At 43.3% G+C, this 16538-nt stretch overlaps 1 protein-coding gene and 1 non-coding gene across 4 annotated transcripts in view; one reads left to right on the plus strand and one right to left on the minus strand.

Annotated features, from left to right (window-relative positions):
* Positions 1 to 543: 543 nt before the first annotated feature.
* HACE1 (HECT domain and ankyrin repeat containing E3 ubiquitin protein ligase 1) overlaps positions 544 to 16538 on the minus strand; it is a 187641-nt gene continuing 171646 nt past the window's right edge. For all 3 annotated transcript variants that reach the window (XM_068231230.1, XM_068231229.1, XM_068231228.1), the window contains 2 exons: positions 8363 to 8476; positions 544 to 1359 (listed from right to left, as the gene is read on the minus strand). In XM_068231230.1, coding sequence (XP_068087331.1) covers positions 1257 to 1359; positions 8363 to 8476 — 217 coding nt within the window. In that variant the 3' untranslated portion in view covers positions 544 to 1256. The remainder of the gene's footprint in view (positions 1360 to 8362; positions 8477 to 16538) is intronic.
* On the plus strand, positions 5945 to 6018 carry TRNAN-GUU (transfer RNA asparagine (anticodon GUU)). The gene has a single exon. It is a non-coding gene; the product is annotated as a tRNA-Asn (tRNA).

Genomic DNA, 16538 nt, shown 5'->3' on the forward strand with positions numbered 1-16538 from the left:
CTTTCGTGAAGTTCCTGAAACTTATTTGTCATTATCCTAGACGATTATTAAACCAGTTTTATTAAGCAAGTTATGTTTACTAGCTTTTTAAAATAAATAACTGTGAATAAAGCTGAGAAAGCTTTCAGCAACGGAGATTGTGGCAGTAGGTGATTTGCTTCAGGGCAGCCATTAAAATGTACTAAACAAAGTAGCACATTATTATCACCCTTGACATGCTTTGATTTGGAACAGAAAGGATTGCGCTGTACATGGTCGAAGTTTATTCATCAGTATGCCCATAAACTGGCCACTCCAAAGTAATGTGCTCATACCAATTATCCTCTCAATTTACTATGACTTAAGCTTGGTGCTACTGCTCTTATCTTTTCAATTAAGGAGCCTTCGCAACCACAAACATGGCCATTTCATATGATTTGTGGTCTTTGGAGTAACCATTAATGATCTGCAGTAGGAAAGAAATTACACAAAGCAATAACGTATTTCAATACCGCACCGATGTATCAAAGGCAATTTATAAAATACTTTATTATAGCAAGCTCATTTGTACAAAAATACATTTCAGATAATCTGCACACAAAAAGTAACAAAAAGTCTAACAAAAATCACACAAACATAAAACATACTTGCTCTCTTCCCTGACCAGTTGTAAAAGGAAACCTGATGAATGATTTAAAAAGTTAATTGGAAAAGGAACGGAAAAAATAATTAAAAGGTTTCTAAACAATAATAAAACTATAATGTTGAGAGCAATACCAAACAACTCCATTTTACAGCTTGCTTTAAAATGTTAAAACCAAAGAAATAGAATTAGAGATTTTACAATATACATTTTTTTTGTAAACAAAAGTGCACATCGCATGTTCTTTCTTGATTAATGGATATTGATTAAAAAATAATAATAATAATAAAACCAAACTGATGAAGTGTTTAAACAGATCACACAAACTGAACACATACATGATACAAAAATGCTGTCATCACTTGTAAACAATGTGCCTTGTCTTTCAACCTGTAATTGGAAAAGCAAGATGCGCCAGTAAAGACTGAATATATTTTTCCCCTTGCTTTTCAAATCACACATCCACACAAACAACACTTAATCTTGGAGAAAATAGGTACTTTACAAATCTTTGAAAGTCAGCCCTGCCCGTGGGCAGTATCAAGACTGTTTTCCTCTTGACAGTTTTCTAAATTGGTTCTGCCACTCTGAATTGCACATCAGTAGTCAGATGAGTTTTTCTTTCTTTTCTTCATTATGCCATTGTATAGCCATAGCTTCCACAGTGCAAAGCCACAAGAAGCCTGTCCTTCAGTATTTCTTTGCTTGGGTATTCAGGCAACTTAAGCATATTGATGCTACACAAAAAGAAAGCAAAGTGGGATTGACATACATTAAAAAAAAGAAATACAGTAAAGCAAATATATGCAGAGTTTGCAAAGAATATAATAATGGTATTATGCAATATTATTTTCACAACACAGGCAAACATGTTTACCTTTAATAGATGTAGACTGTACAGCAAAGTGTAAATTGCCTGACTCCTCAATGACTACCAGGAACTGATCCTTTTCTAATCTTATTACAGTGAAAACTATTGAGTAAAGATGAGACCATTTATTTGTCAAGTAAGGAGATTAAACGTGTTAAGGTGCCCATACACTCGTCAGATTGGCAGCAGACAGATAAGAAATGCATCTGATGATCTATCTGATGCGTTTTTAGAACATTTTTTACCAGGATAGAATTCCAATAGATTTCAGTTTGAAATCTGTTGAAATTCGATCTGATGGCATTTTTTTGCCATCAGATTTCCATTAAGGCCAATGCAAACTGATAAGCAATCTCATCAGATCGACCTAAATTTTCCACCCTGCTAGTTCGATGGAAATCCATCGAAATCGATCGAAATCGGCCGTCGATTGGTCGATTGGCCAACCGATTTGCGATCGATCGATCGATCGCGATCGATCGGTCGGCCAGAAAATCGGCTGAGTGTATGGGCTGCTTTAAGCTTCCAAAGCAGGGTTGAGGAGTTGGTACTAAAATCATCTAACTCCGACTCCTAAGTTCATCAAACCACGGAATCCAATTCCGGGTACCCAAAATTGCTCCGACTCCTTAGTCTAATTTTTACAAAGGCTATGGATTTGGTTCAAAAATCATCCGACTATGACCCCTCAGTTTATTGAAACTACCGACTCCAAGTACCCAAAATTGCTCCGACTGAGACTACTCGACTTTGAATCCACAGCCCTTTATGTTTGTTTTGTTTTTTTTTGTCAGACAGTATCTGATTATAAACAAATGAAAAAGAGACGGCACACAATTGGCTGCAAAACTGTTGCTGTGTATTATGGAGCAAAGCACTGCATTACATGTTACGGACTTCCATCCTTCCTCAGATGCATCTGAGGAAGGATGGAAGTCCGTAACATGTAATGCAGTGCTTTTCTCGATAATACACAGCAACAGTTTTGCAGCCAATTGTGTACCATCTCTTTTTCGTTTGTTATGGTGAACCAGCGACCGCTTGGGCAATCCGGTCAAGACTGAGCACCGGCAAAGTGTACAGGTCATACATACCTGGTGTACTGCTTCCAAGTAGAGATGTCGGCGAACCCCTCACCCTCTACTACTTCCGGGTCGCTATGACCCGGAGTAGTACAGCCGCGCTGGGCCGGCGGTGCGCGTCCTTGATCGCACGCCTGTTGCCGGGCACTTTCTGTGCATGTACGTGACGTCATGAGTGACATCACGCTCATGCGCAGAGAATGCCGGGCAACAGGCGCGCGATCAAAGAGGCGTAACGCCGGCCCAGCGCAGCCGTACTACTACGGGTCATAGTGACCCAGAAGTAGTAGCGGCCCATAGAGGTTCGGTGGCGAATGGTTTGCCAACATCTCTACTTCCAAGGCGTCCCTTCCACTAAATACAGTATCTGATTATACTAAACAAACTAGATTCATTGCTTAACTACCTAAAGACCGCATTACGCCAATGGGCGTGCCCACAGCGGCAGCAGCCCCAAGTCCTGGGGCTGGATTTTGCAGGAGATCGCGCTCGCATCTCCACTTGGTAGGCAGAGCTCCACTTCGCCTTCAGTCTCCCAGGGGCGATCACCGCTTGGAGACTGTTAGACGGCAGAACTGCCATCTGTTAGCATAGTAAAGCACTGCAATCTAAGGCAGCGCTGTACTGGGGACAGCCATGTGACACGGCTGTCCCTCTGGGACACAGGAGAGCGATCGACTCATCGGCTGAAGCCTATGACAGCCGATCCCCGTGATTGGCTGGCTGGGGGGAGGGAGTTGGGGGGGGGGGGAATAATTAAATAGGGAAACTTAATTTAAAGAAATTAACAAATATTTATTTAAAAAAATAAACATGGGGGAGCGATCAGACCCCACCAACAGAGAGCTGTTGGTGGGGAGAAAAGGGGGGAATCACTTGTGTGCAGATTTGTGCGGCCCTGCAGCAAGGCCTTAAAGCTGCAGTGGCCAATTTAGCAACAAATGGCCTGGTCTTTAGCACTGTGGTCCTCAAGTGGTTAAGGAGTACCTGCAGTGAAGTTTTATATTCAATTAATGTAGTCCTCAGTGTTCCTTAGTATACCTGGATGGAGTTTCAGTGATTGAACAGGTATATGACTTACACCAGGACAGGGCCAGAACGGAGGGTCACGGATGAAAAACTGATGCCTTTTAAAAACTGCTCTGTTTCATGGATCAGTTTTTCTACAGATAATTTATTTGTATCTGTGCAGTGTGAACCGGGCCTTAAAGGGAAATTAGTAAAATTATTTAAAATAAACACATGATGTAGCTGCAAATGAATATTACATACTTACCTCACTGTCAGTTCCTCTCAGAGGCTCTCCATTTTCTTCTTACAGTGATCCCTTCCAGTTCTGACTAGATTTCGTCACAACTGAAATATACTAGTTGCTGTCAGTTATATATCAGCTGCTGAATGTGCAAGGTAATGTCCATGTTTCCCTATGGCTCAAGTGGGTGATATAACAGTTTAACAGTGTGCTGACCAGGAAGCTGTTATCAAAATGGAAAACAGAGAATGCCATTGATCACAGTGGACAAAAGGGACACAGGAGAGGAGAAAGAGATTGAGGAGTAGACTACACTGGAGGCAAGTTTGACCTGTGTATGTTTATTTTGACTTTTTATTTTCAGTTCAGGTTCTCTTTAAGCATACACAAAAAAAAACATTTTTACTAATTATTTTAATACATTTTTTATTATCACAGTGTGCATGGTTTTTATGGTAAATCAATAGGAGGCATGAATTCTACCCATTTGCGTCTGAAATGGCGGATATCTGATATATTGTACAGACTGATAGTACATATTAGAAAATGCTTACTTTATATATTTGAAATAAAACTATTTGCTCTACACTAGTTTATACAAACTCCCCTATGGTCTGCTCACTGATGTGAACATAGTGGGCAGGCATGGTCGGAAGAGCCAATTTCCGATTCCGTGGTAATTCCGCATACCGCCACTACCGAAATTCCGCTACCGTTTCATTCCGACTGAATTCCTAAGCTGTTCCGCGGAATTCCGAGATATACGGAATTCCGTCAGAAAATTTTTAAAATCCCTCCTCCTCCTCCTGCCGACAATCTGGTTGGGGGCCCTGGGACACCTCTTAGTGTAATAGCAATCAGTGTGTGATGGCTGGGGTGGGAGGGATGGGGGGGCGCACTTTGCTGTCTCAGCCTTGGGTGCTGAAGGACCTTGTCCCACCTCTACATGCTAAAGCTGGCCTAGCATGTACCATACTACCATTATGATCAATTCAATAGATATGCTATGGTATATAAGCATGCTTTTCAAAAAGTACCAATCCTTAATCATGCTACTTTTTCTATTGAATTGATCATAATGGTAGTATGGTTTATGCTAGGACAGCTTTACCATGTAGTGTGGTTCATGGTCTAGAGGTTAAGACAGATACCTACTACACACTGCGTCCTGGGTTCAAATCCCAGCTATGGTATATAAGCTGTTTTGAAAATCTGCAGTTCCCTACTGGATGATATAAGAGGATGGATGGATGGATGGATGGATGGAGAGGAGGAGGAGGATAAAGTCAAATTTATGAGTTGTGCAAACACATAAGTTGGCCTGAACTGTTCGCCAGCGAACGGTTCCAGGCGAACTTCCGTGGTTCGTGATCGCTGAGAACCGCAAACTTTTCTGGAAGTTCGATTCGTCCCCATAGTGCATCATTACGGTCAACTCTGACCCTCTACATCACAGTCAGCAGGCACATTGTAGCGCGCGTGTGTGTGTGTGTGTGTCAGCTGCACATTTGTAATCCCAATCACTGCACCTGTTCACTGTTCTGTCCAACTACCTACCTATACCTACATGAGCGCACGCATTGTTAACAGGGATGGTCATCCGGATTCCGGATATCCAGGTAACCTGGATATCCGAAATTTTTTACGCTATCCGATTCGGATTTTCTTTTTATTGCAGATATCCGGATCTGAAACCGGATATCCCAGCTCCCTCCTCCTCCTCCCTGTTCATGGATCTGGTCTTCCAGGGATTTGTAGGATGTCAATTTTCAAGCTCACATACATTGGCCAGGAATCGAACCCAGGTCAAATGCTTGGAAGGCAGCTATGCTCACCACTATACTGCCACATAGTGAATGCTTCGCTGTAGGAAAAAGAGGTGTTTAAACTTCTTGGAGCAGACTTACTTCCTTTCTCCAAAAAGACACACATACATCCCCATAAAATCATTTAGCAGAAACTGAGTGCACAGTCTCTGTGGCGCAATTGGTTAGTGCATTTGGCTGTTAACCAAAAGGTTCGTGGTTCAAACCCACCCAGGGACGGCCTTGCCTTTTGTGTTCAACAGTTGTCCGAAGAGAACCTCAGATAGCCATTTAGCAGCAACTGCGTGCACAGTCTCTGTGGCGCAATTGGTTAGCGCATTCGGCTGTTAACCGAAAGGTTGGTGGTTCAAGCCCACCTAGAGACAGCCTTGCCTTTTGTGTTCAACACAAAAGGCAAGGGACCAGATCAGCCCTTAGGGTTGCTGGGACCCGATCAGCCCTTAGTGTTGCTGGGACCAGATCAGCCCTTAGTGCTGCTGGGACCTGACCAGCCCATAGTGTTGCTGGGACCAGATCAGCTGTAAGTGTTGCTGGGACGAGATCAGCCCTTAGGTTTGCTGGGACCATATCAGCCCTTAGGGTTGCTGGGACCATATGAGCCCTTAGGGTTGCTGGGACCATATCAGCCCTTAGGGTTGCTGGGACCAGATCAGCCCTTAGGGTTGCTGGGACCAGATCAGCCCTTAGGGTTGCTGGGACCCGATCAGCCCATAGTGTTGCTGGGACCCGATCAGCCCATAGTGTTGCTGGGACCAGATCAGCCCATAGTGTTGCTGGGACCAGATCAGCCCTTAGTGTTGCTGCTTTCATAATCTTTCAGTTAAAGTCCACTTCAACAATGATTTAGACTGAGTTACAACTAAAAGGGTGGACAAAAGACATCATCACATCTACTAAGGGAATACGTGGTAATCTTAGCTTCAGAACATATTTTGCTATTTAAAAAGTATAATGACAGTATATGATGTGGCATTATAGAGGCCTAATAGCATAAGCTACAAAATTAAGGTGGACATACACTACTGGATTATTCGGATGATCTGATCAAGAAGGAAAGACCCGACAGGCAGTGTGCACAGAATTCCAAACAATTTCACGCTGAAATCTATAAAGTCTAAGTACAGTGTGGAGGGATGCAATCAGATAATGATCTGAAGGGATAGCCACCTTAGGTTTTTATCAACCATCTTTTTAGCTAATGTCAAATTAATCCCTTTTAAAGTCCAAATTCAAGATTTTCTTTCTAATTATTTTTGTTTTGCATTTGTGGGAAGGAGTTGGAAACCTTTGGTGATGATTATTACGGTGCCCATTGGAGAGATTTTAACTTACTTTCTCTACCTGGTGACTTCAAAGAGCTTTGTGGCTTCAACATGAAAACTGGTAGTCCTCAGAAAAGGAAATGAGGGATAACATTTAAAGGATAACCTAGTAGTAATTACTTTTCAAAAAGAACGACTAATGTGTGTATGGGGAGTTATGTGGATGCTTATCGCACCTCCCGTGCCCTGACATCTCCCTCCATTCTCTGGTACTGATCCATGTAATCTTTTTCCTAGTAGGGCCCTCCGACCCGGACATACTTCTGCTTCAAAAGTGCAGTATGTCCACTTGGGTACCTTGCGACCATGCTCCCTGGTGACCCCATGTGATGTAAGCACATTCACGTGGTTGCAAGGCACCCAAGCGGACATACTGCACTTGTGCAGCGTAGTATGTCTGGGTTAGAGGGCACCGACGGCGCCGACCAAAAAGAAGATTATGTAGATCAGTACCGGAGAACAGAGAGAAAGAAGCGCCGGGGCATGGGAGGTGCGGTAAGCATCCGCATGACTCCCCGTGCAAACATTAGGTGTACTTTTTGAAAAATAATTACAGCTAATGTATTGTTTAAAATCAGTTGTTATTTCCTACGCTTTCTACTGTAACCAAAAGTTTCACTTGCCTCAGTCACTCTTGGATAAGATTTTGGCACTACCCTTGGGCACTACCTGTCTGGACAGGAAATTAATATTCTAGCAGAGGCAGAAGCTGCAAGTACCTGGTGAGGAGCCCAGGCATCAGTCACTACAAGCTGCAATGTTCACAAACAAATTCAGTCTGTGCAGTTTTATTTTATGCAGTCAGAAAATTCCAAAGCATTTCTAAGGATAAGCTGCTGTCCCATCATCAAAGCCTGAAGCTACTTCTGGCTATGAGCTTGATTTATTTTAGCTGCAGAAGCCTCATTTCACATAGTTAACAATTCAGCACTAAATATTGTGACATTAAGTGGTATACTTACATCCATTCCTGGATATGAGCTTTAAAGGACAACTGAAGCGAGAGGGAATTGGAGGCTGCCATACTTATTACCTTTTCAACTATGCACATTGCCTGGCTTCCCAGCTGACCCACGGCTTCTAATAATTTTAGCCATAAGCCCTAAACTAGCAATGCAGATCAGATGTTTCTGACATACCGGTAAATTTGTTAAGATTAGCTGCATGCTTGTTACAGGTGTGTGAGTCAGACACTACTGCAGCCAATGAGATCAGCAGGACTTCCAGGCAACTGGTATTGTTTAAAAGGTAATAAACATGGCAGCCTCCATATCACTCTCACTTCAGTTGTCCTTTAATGCAGGAATGTGTTGATTTAAAGAGACGCTATTTATAAGTTAAGGCAAAAAAAGCATACTGCTTTGTACAATTAACTCTCCCATCTTACCATGTGCTTGACGTTGGCAGCAGATTTGGTGTATAAGGAACAGCTGCTATTGTGAAATTCTGCAGCCCACTTCCTCCCATGATGTATGCAAAACCGCCATGGGGTACCCTGGAACTAAATATACAAATGAGAAGTGTTAATGTTTGACATACTGCAATAATGGTAACACAAATTGTTGACATAAATAAATATCTCTGGTGTAGCAATTCATGTGTAACATGAACTGCATGAAAGATTTACACAAAATATAGTAAACAAGAAAAAATAGATTGAAAATCAGTCAACTAATAAATGAAACCACTGACAAATCAAAACAACTGCTACACTTTCCCATTAGGGAGAATGTAGCTGTTGAGATTTTCTTAACAACCTTTCAACATGCAGTTCTCATCTAATAACTGAGCTTCCCTCATCAGCACTGACAAACATCTAAAGATTTCTATAGCCTTGGTCAAACACAAAAGAACCAAACTGCAGCAACTGGCCCCTCCCTGAAGAATCAGTAATTGTGGGTTAGCAGCTCATATTTCTCCTCTGACCATGAGATTCTGAGCCCACATCACCACTCTGAACATCAGCTTACAAGAAGAAAATATTTAAAAATACAAACACGTTCTAAGGCCCTGTACCTACAGCAAATTCGACATGCAACTATATACACACACACACACACATACATATACATATATATATATATATATATATATATATATATATATATATATATATATATATACTACAAAATGAGACACGAGCTGCAGAACGCAAATGGAGGAAATCCCGCCACAACAATGATTTCCTGGGATACAAGACCAAGTTGCAGACGTACCATACTGCCCTCGCTGATAGTAAACAGATATACTTCACTCACTTGATCGCTACCCAAGCCTCCAACCCACGTCATCTTTTTGCCACCTTCAATGCCCTACTTAACCCCACACCTCCCCCCCCAACCTCCACCCTCTCAGCCACTGACCTATCAAACTACTTTATCAACAAAATTGCAACAATCCGGAGGGATATTTCTCTCCTCCACTCTATCGCCCCCGCCTCCCCACCACATCCGACTCCTGCCTCTTTCTCCTCCCTTACCTCCTTCAATCCTGTCACGGTGGAGGAAGTCAACCAGCTGCTGGCAACTTCACCTGCCACTTCCTGCCCCCTAGATCCGGTCCCATCTGATTCTCTGCGCCCACATTTTTCTGATCTGGCCCCTGTCCTCACCCATCTGTTCAACCTCTCCTTCTCCACCGGCATCTTCCCCTCCATATTCAAACAGGCCACTGTGCTTCCCCTGCTAAAGAAATCTTCACTTGACCCTGCTCTGCCATCCAACTACCGCCCAATCTCTCTCCTCCCTTTTGCCTCAAAACGCCTGACCAACTTCCTTAACTCCAACTCCCTTCTCGATCCCCTGCAGTCTGGTTTTCGCACAGCCCATTCTACAGAAACAGCCCTCACCAAAGTGGTAAACGACCTCGCCCTTGCCAAAGCCGAAGGTAAATACTCCATCCTGCTCCTCCTGGACCTCTCCTCGGCATTTGACACTGTCGACCACTCCCTCCTCCTCCACTCCCTGCAGCTAATGGGCATTCAGGACCTAGCCTTAGCCTGGATCTCCTCCTACCTCTCCAACCGCTCCTTCACAACATTTTTCAATGGCTCCTCATCCGCTCCTACACCCCTCTCAGTTGGTGTTCCTCAAGGTTCCGTCCTAGGACCACTCCTGTTCTCACTCTATACTGCCTCAATTGGTAAAATCATCTCCTCCATGGGTTTCAATTATCACCTGTATGCCGACGACACCCAGATATATCTCCACACCCCAGATCTCTCCTCCTCTACCATGGACAAAGTCTCTGCCTGCCTCACATCCATTTCCTCCTGGATGGCTGCCAGGTACCTGAAGCTTAATTTGGACAAGACTGAGCTTCTAATATTCCCACCCCGCACAGCTGCACCCCTCCCAGATCTGTACGTCACTATTGAAAATACTACTATCCACCCTACCTCCCAAGCCCGCTGTCTAGGCGTTACTCTGGACTCTGAACTTTCCTTTACAGCCCACATCCAAGGTATTGTCAGATCCTGCAACTTCCACCTTCGCAACATCTCCAAGATCCGCTCCTACCTGTCACTTGACACCACTAAACTCCTTATCCATGCCCTTGTCATCTCCCGCCTAGACTACTGCAATTCTCTTTTATCTGGCCTCCCCTCTAACCGTACTGACCCACTTAAATTGGTAATGAATGCGGCAGCCAGACTGATACATTCTTCTCACCGCAGTGCCTCTACAACTCCGCTCTGTAAAGCACTACACTGGCTCCCCATCAGCTTTAGGATCAATTTCAAAATCCTGTGCTTGGCCTACAAATCAGTGCACAAGACCTGCCCGACCTACATCTCTGATCTGGTCCACAGGCACATACCAGCCCGCCCCCTCCGATCCTCCAATGACCTGCGCCTAGTCGCACCACGCATAACTCAGTCACACGCACAATTGCAGGACTTCACCAGGGCTGCCCCTACTCTCTGGAACTCTCTCCCACCAGCCGTCAGACTCGCCCCCACCTTTAATACCTTCAAACAAGCTCTCAAGACTCACCTCTTCACGCTCGCATACCCCCCTACACCAGTATCATAATATGTTCTGTTAGACCCCCTCTCAAAAGACGCACCTATTGTCTCCACCCCACCCTTTAGATTGTAAGCCTCTGGCAGGGCCCTCCTCCCTAATGTATCCATCTTGATTATGCAATCTTACTCACAACCACCCTTCTTGTAGACTCGAACAGTCTCTATCTTGACCTATGACACTGTATTGTTATCAAATCATTTGCATGATCTTGTTTTGTTGTGAGTTTCCGTATGTTCTACCTGTAAGTTAACCCATTTATCTATTGTGCAGCGCTGCGTAATATGTTGGCGTTTTATAAATACAATAAATAATAATATATATATATTTATTATTTTTTTTGCATTGTGCCGTTTCTGGCAAGTGGTGTATTTCTGTGCATTATTAGTGTTAATAGTGTTATTAAAGAGTACCTCCAGTATAAAGGACAAAGCCTGTCATGTCAGGCTCTATCTTAATGCTGCAGGATTGGGAATGTGGGGTGTCCTCAGGGTAAATTACTTACCCGATTGGCTGTAATTCATTCAGGCAGGTGAGTGCTCTGCCTCCCTCGGAAATGCGGCCATGGCATTTCTTTTTTAGCTTCAGTCAAGACTCTGGCAACCCCCATCTGCGTTGCCGCAGCCCGCCCCCAGGTCAGCCGCCGGGGCCCAATTGGTGGCTAGAGATTTTCGAAAAGCTTTGGAAGACTTTGGAAACATGGCTGGGACTGCATTGCTGAAGAAGTGTGTGGAGTGTCACCTGTGCAAGAATTACAGCCGGTCAGGTAAGTAATTAACCCTGAGATCCCCCACTCAACCTGCATCATTAACCATTTATGCCGCACGGACATGAGCTTCTCGTCCGCAGCAGCAGCAGCTAGAGCTGCAGGCACACGTTAGTCACGTCCCTGCAGTTTGGGTGGTCTGCAGGCGATTGCTCTGCTACTGCTTGCAGGGGGGGTTGGCTGCAGGGGACAACCCTGTGCCAATCCGAGCATGTCCGCCGAGAATAAACACTGTTTTTGTTCAAAAACAGTGTTTATTCTTTACATACAGCTGCCGCACTATCTCCTGCCGCTGATTTCCGCCGGTTTCTGACACCGATTGCTAAATTTATGAATGGGAACAATGTTCCCATTCATAATCTCCCTGACGGCCATGTGATTGCAGGTTTCCAATGGAAACCTGTGTCAATTCCTTAGTTACAATGTAATGATACATTGTATCCTACGCTAATAGGATTTTTGCTCAGCGGGGACCAAATGGTAAAATAGTAAAATACACTTACTGACTTTAGGGGAAAAAAAAAAAAAAAAAAGAATATCTAGGACAAGAGGGCATATAATTATTAAATATTGGACTAAAAATTATTGATGGCTGTAAAAGAGAAAAAAATGCACTTTTATTTCCAAAATTAAATACTGTCACCATGCATTGTACTAGGGATACAATTTTAACATTGCAATAACCGGGAAAAATGGCCAAATAAAATGTGTGGATTTTAATTATGGTAGCATGAATTATTTTAACCACTTCAGCCTACAGTGTCAAAAATCGTATGCATCCGAGCAAAGTTCACCTCCCATTCATTCGCCAATAACTTTATCGCTACTTATCACAATTAATTGATTATATCTTGTTTTTTCCACCACTAATTAGGCTTTCTTTGGGTAGTACATTTTGCTAAGAATTATTTTTTTCTAAATCCTTTTTAACAGGAAGATTAAGAAAGAAATGTAAATGATTTCTCAGTTTTTGCCCATTATACTTTAAAATTAATACATGCTACCGTAAAACTCATGTATTTTATTTGCCATTTGTCCCGGTTATTACACCATTTAAATTATGTCCCTTTCACAATTTATGGCTCCGATATTTTATTTAGAAATAAAGGTGCATTTTTTCAATTTGCGTCCATCACTATTTACAAGCTTATAATTTAAAAAAAATATAAGAAGATACTCTCTTGGCATGTATATTTAAAAAGTTCAGACCCTTAGGTAACTATTTGTTTTTGTTTTTTTTTTTAATAAAAAAATGTATTTGGGCAATTTTTGGTGTGGGAGGGAAACAGATCATTTTAATCACTTGATGACCCACCCTTTACCCCCCCTTAAGGACCAGCGCTGTTTTGAGTGATCTGTGCTGGGTGGGCTGTGCAGCCCCCAGCACAGATCAGGTTGCAGGCAGAGAGATCAGATTGCCCCCTTTTTTCCCCCCTATGAGGATGATGTGCAGGGGGGGTCTGATCTCTCCTGCCTGCCTGGGTGTTGCGGGGGGGGGCACCTCAAAGCCCCCCTCCGCGGCGAAATCCTCCCCCTCCCTCTCCTACCTGCCCCCCCCCCCCCCCCCCGGCGATCGAGGCTGCACAGGACGCTATCCGTCCTGTGCAGCCAGTGACGGGACGTCCCCTGTCACATGGCGGCGATCCCCGGCCGCTGATTGGCCGGGGATCGCCGATCTGCCTTACGGCGCTGCTGCGCAGCAGCGCCGTACAATGTAAACAAAGCGGATTATTTCCGCTTGTGTTTACATTTAGCCTGCGAGCCGCCATCGGCGGCCCGCAGGCTATTCACGGAGCCCCCCGCTGTGATTTGACAGGAAGCAGCCGCTCGCGCGAGCGGCTGCTTCCTAATTAATCAGCCTGCAGCTGGCGACGCAGTACTGCGTCGCTGGTCCTGCAGCTGCCACTTTGCCGACGCACGGTATAAGCGTGCGGTCGGCAAGTGGTTAAATGTAAAATAATGTAATGTAAAAAAATGTATGTGGGTGTAGTTTACTATTTGGCCGCAAGATGTCTACAGTCAAAAAAGTCCTGGAGCGTACGATTACGCTACCAGGAACTACAAGGAGGCTGTGAATTTATTTATTTTTTTTGCAGAAATACTGCGGTCTCTGATTAGAGAGCATCGGTTTTTCTGCAGGGGACTTAGATTGGTGAATGGGAATTATATTCCCATTCACTGATCTGGGAGGGTAACAGCAGGCAGCGGAACGCGTGCGAGAGTCTATCCGTCCAGATAGACTTAAAGAGACTCTGAAGCGAGATTAAAAATCGCTTTTTACCTTATATTCAACAGGGGCATGTTTGCCCCTGCTAAAACACCGCTATCCCGCGGCAGAACGAGGGGTCTTTACCCCCCAAATCCCCTCTGTGGTGCCCGGGGAGCGCTTCCTGTTGAGGCAGAGCTAATGGCTGTAGCTCTGCCTCTCAGCGCGTCTATCAGCGCTGATGCCCATGTCAATCAGCGCTGATCGCCGCCTCTCCACCCCTCTCAGTCTGACTTCACTGAGAGGGGTGGAGATCCGCCGGCTGATAGACGTGCATGGAGGCAGAGCTGCGGCTCATAGCTCTGCCTCCATGAGCAGCAAAATCCACGACCAAGAAAGTCGTGGATTTTGCAGGGGGGATTTGGGGGGTAAAGACCCCTCATTCTGCCACGGGATAGTGGTGTTTTAGCAGGGGCAAACATGCCATGTTGAATATAAGGTAAAAAGCAATTTTTAATCTCTCTTCAGAGTCTCTTTAAGTGGTTAAATCTATAATGGCTGAAAACTGAAAAATAAGGATTTTTTTTCCATTTTTTTTTATTATTCCCATCATAACGCATTTAGAATAAAATAATTCTTAGCATAATGTGCCACCCAAAGAAAGCCTAATTGGTGTAGAAAAAAACAAGGTATAGATCATTTTGTTGTGATAAGTAGTGATAAGGTTATTGGGGAATGAATAGGAGGAGCGCTGACAGGTGACAATTCCTCTCATCCATAAGGTGAAAAATACGCGCAGGCTGAAACGGTTAAGACAAAGCCTGACATGGCAAGTTCTGTCATTTTTACAGGAGGTACTCTTTAATGCAATTGCCTTGAATGTTTACAGGATTAAATTGCACTGGAAAAAAATACACAGCATAGCATATGCACTCTGGCTCTCGCCACTGGTGCACACGCATCTTCTCGGGTGGAAGGGGGGGGCCTAGTGCTGAAGGACAGCACCACAGTGCTAAACCTTGCTTCCTATTTTGTGGGAAATGGGAAGAATGCACTCTAATGATGTGCCATTGCCAGTAAAACCAGCAATAGGATTTGTTGATAATCCTCTTTAGGTGGCAAGGTGAGAAGTAGGTCCCATGTGTAAGCTACTTATCACCTTGAATAGCATCAGGCCCACTGTCTCAATTTAACAATTAAACAGTGATCAAGAATGTTGGTTCTCTTCCCAGCTGAGCAAGAGTGGGGGCACAGAGCGATGTATGAGCAATAGCACACAACTTTGCACTGCAAAATCTGATCAATATTCAGTAATGCAAAGTGGTAACCTAAGTAAACAGTTGATATCTGGGACATATATGGATCGTTTATGTGATGAAGCAAAAAACAAGCAGTGTATATCCAGGCCTAGTGTTGCTGCGATGCAAGAAATTGCACATATAAAAATAATAATAATGTACAATAAGAATATTACAACCACACTTGCTGTTAACTTTTAACCTCATTTATACCCTCGTGACTATATGAGCAAGTGAGCCTATAACTACATTTATCTGTTGTGTAAAGCTCAATACACTGGAGTGCCACCAAAGCATCTCCTGGCTTGTATCTATTGTATATATTCATGGCACAATCATCTTTTTAAACAAATCACTGGACTTTTTATATTCAATACAGAATGAGATTAAAGTATCAGACCCTCGTTTTAAATTATGCTAACCAATAGCATTCCCAGAGTGATTTGCATAAATCAATGAAGCAATGCTGAAGGGATGAGAGCATGTAGAACGATAGTTAAGAGTGAAACCAGAAGACAAGTGTCTGAGTTAACAAACCGGAAAGGGGGATATGCAACCAGTTTAGGATGCATTTTTAGGTCTTTCGTTTATCCATATTTGTTACACTATACAGCTTCATAAACAATACAGCTATCAGAATTCGAACCATTATCACTCAGAGGCGAACGAACACACAGCAGGAGACAGACACTGGAGCTAGTTTTAAAGACATTCAGGAATCATAAAAGCTACGATCATAAACGTATTTGTTTTACCAGATCCATTGAATTAATTTTACGGTGTGCAGCCAAAGGAAAGAATGTTTGAATTTTTCTTTTATTATTTGAAGTGGTACTAAAGGTATACTCAGACAGAGATGAGCTTCTCTTGAATAAACTGCACATGCAGAGAGACTGCAGTCTAAGGTAAGAAAGCCTAGTGCATTCTTTAAGAAAACAATTTTAATGATCGAGAAGCAAGAATGGACTTTTCATGCTGCTCAAGAGTTTCATCTACAATAAATAGAAAAAAAAGCTCTACATTTTACAATAAATAGAAACACAGCTCTAGATTTGTTTACAGCAACATTGCAAACACTTCAACAAGAGTAAATAAAACAGAACTCTCACATGCCAGATTATGTAGCAGTTAGAGAATAACGCTTAAATCCATGTATATAAACTATTCCCAAAAGGCAGCAAAAGTCTGATTGGAAATTGCGTATAAACAGGAGTTCATCTGCCAAGACCTGCAATAAGGTTAAAAGGCCACTTATATTTATATTGTCG

Source organism: Hyperolius riggenbachi, chromosome 4 (genome assembly GCF_040937935.1).
Source record: "Hyperolius riggenbachi isolate aHypRig1 chromosome 4, aHypRig1.pri, whole genome shotgun sequence".
Classification (NCBI taxonomy): Eukaryota; Metazoa; Chordata; class Amphibia; order Anura; family Hyperoliidae; genus Hyperolius; species Hyperolius riggenbachi.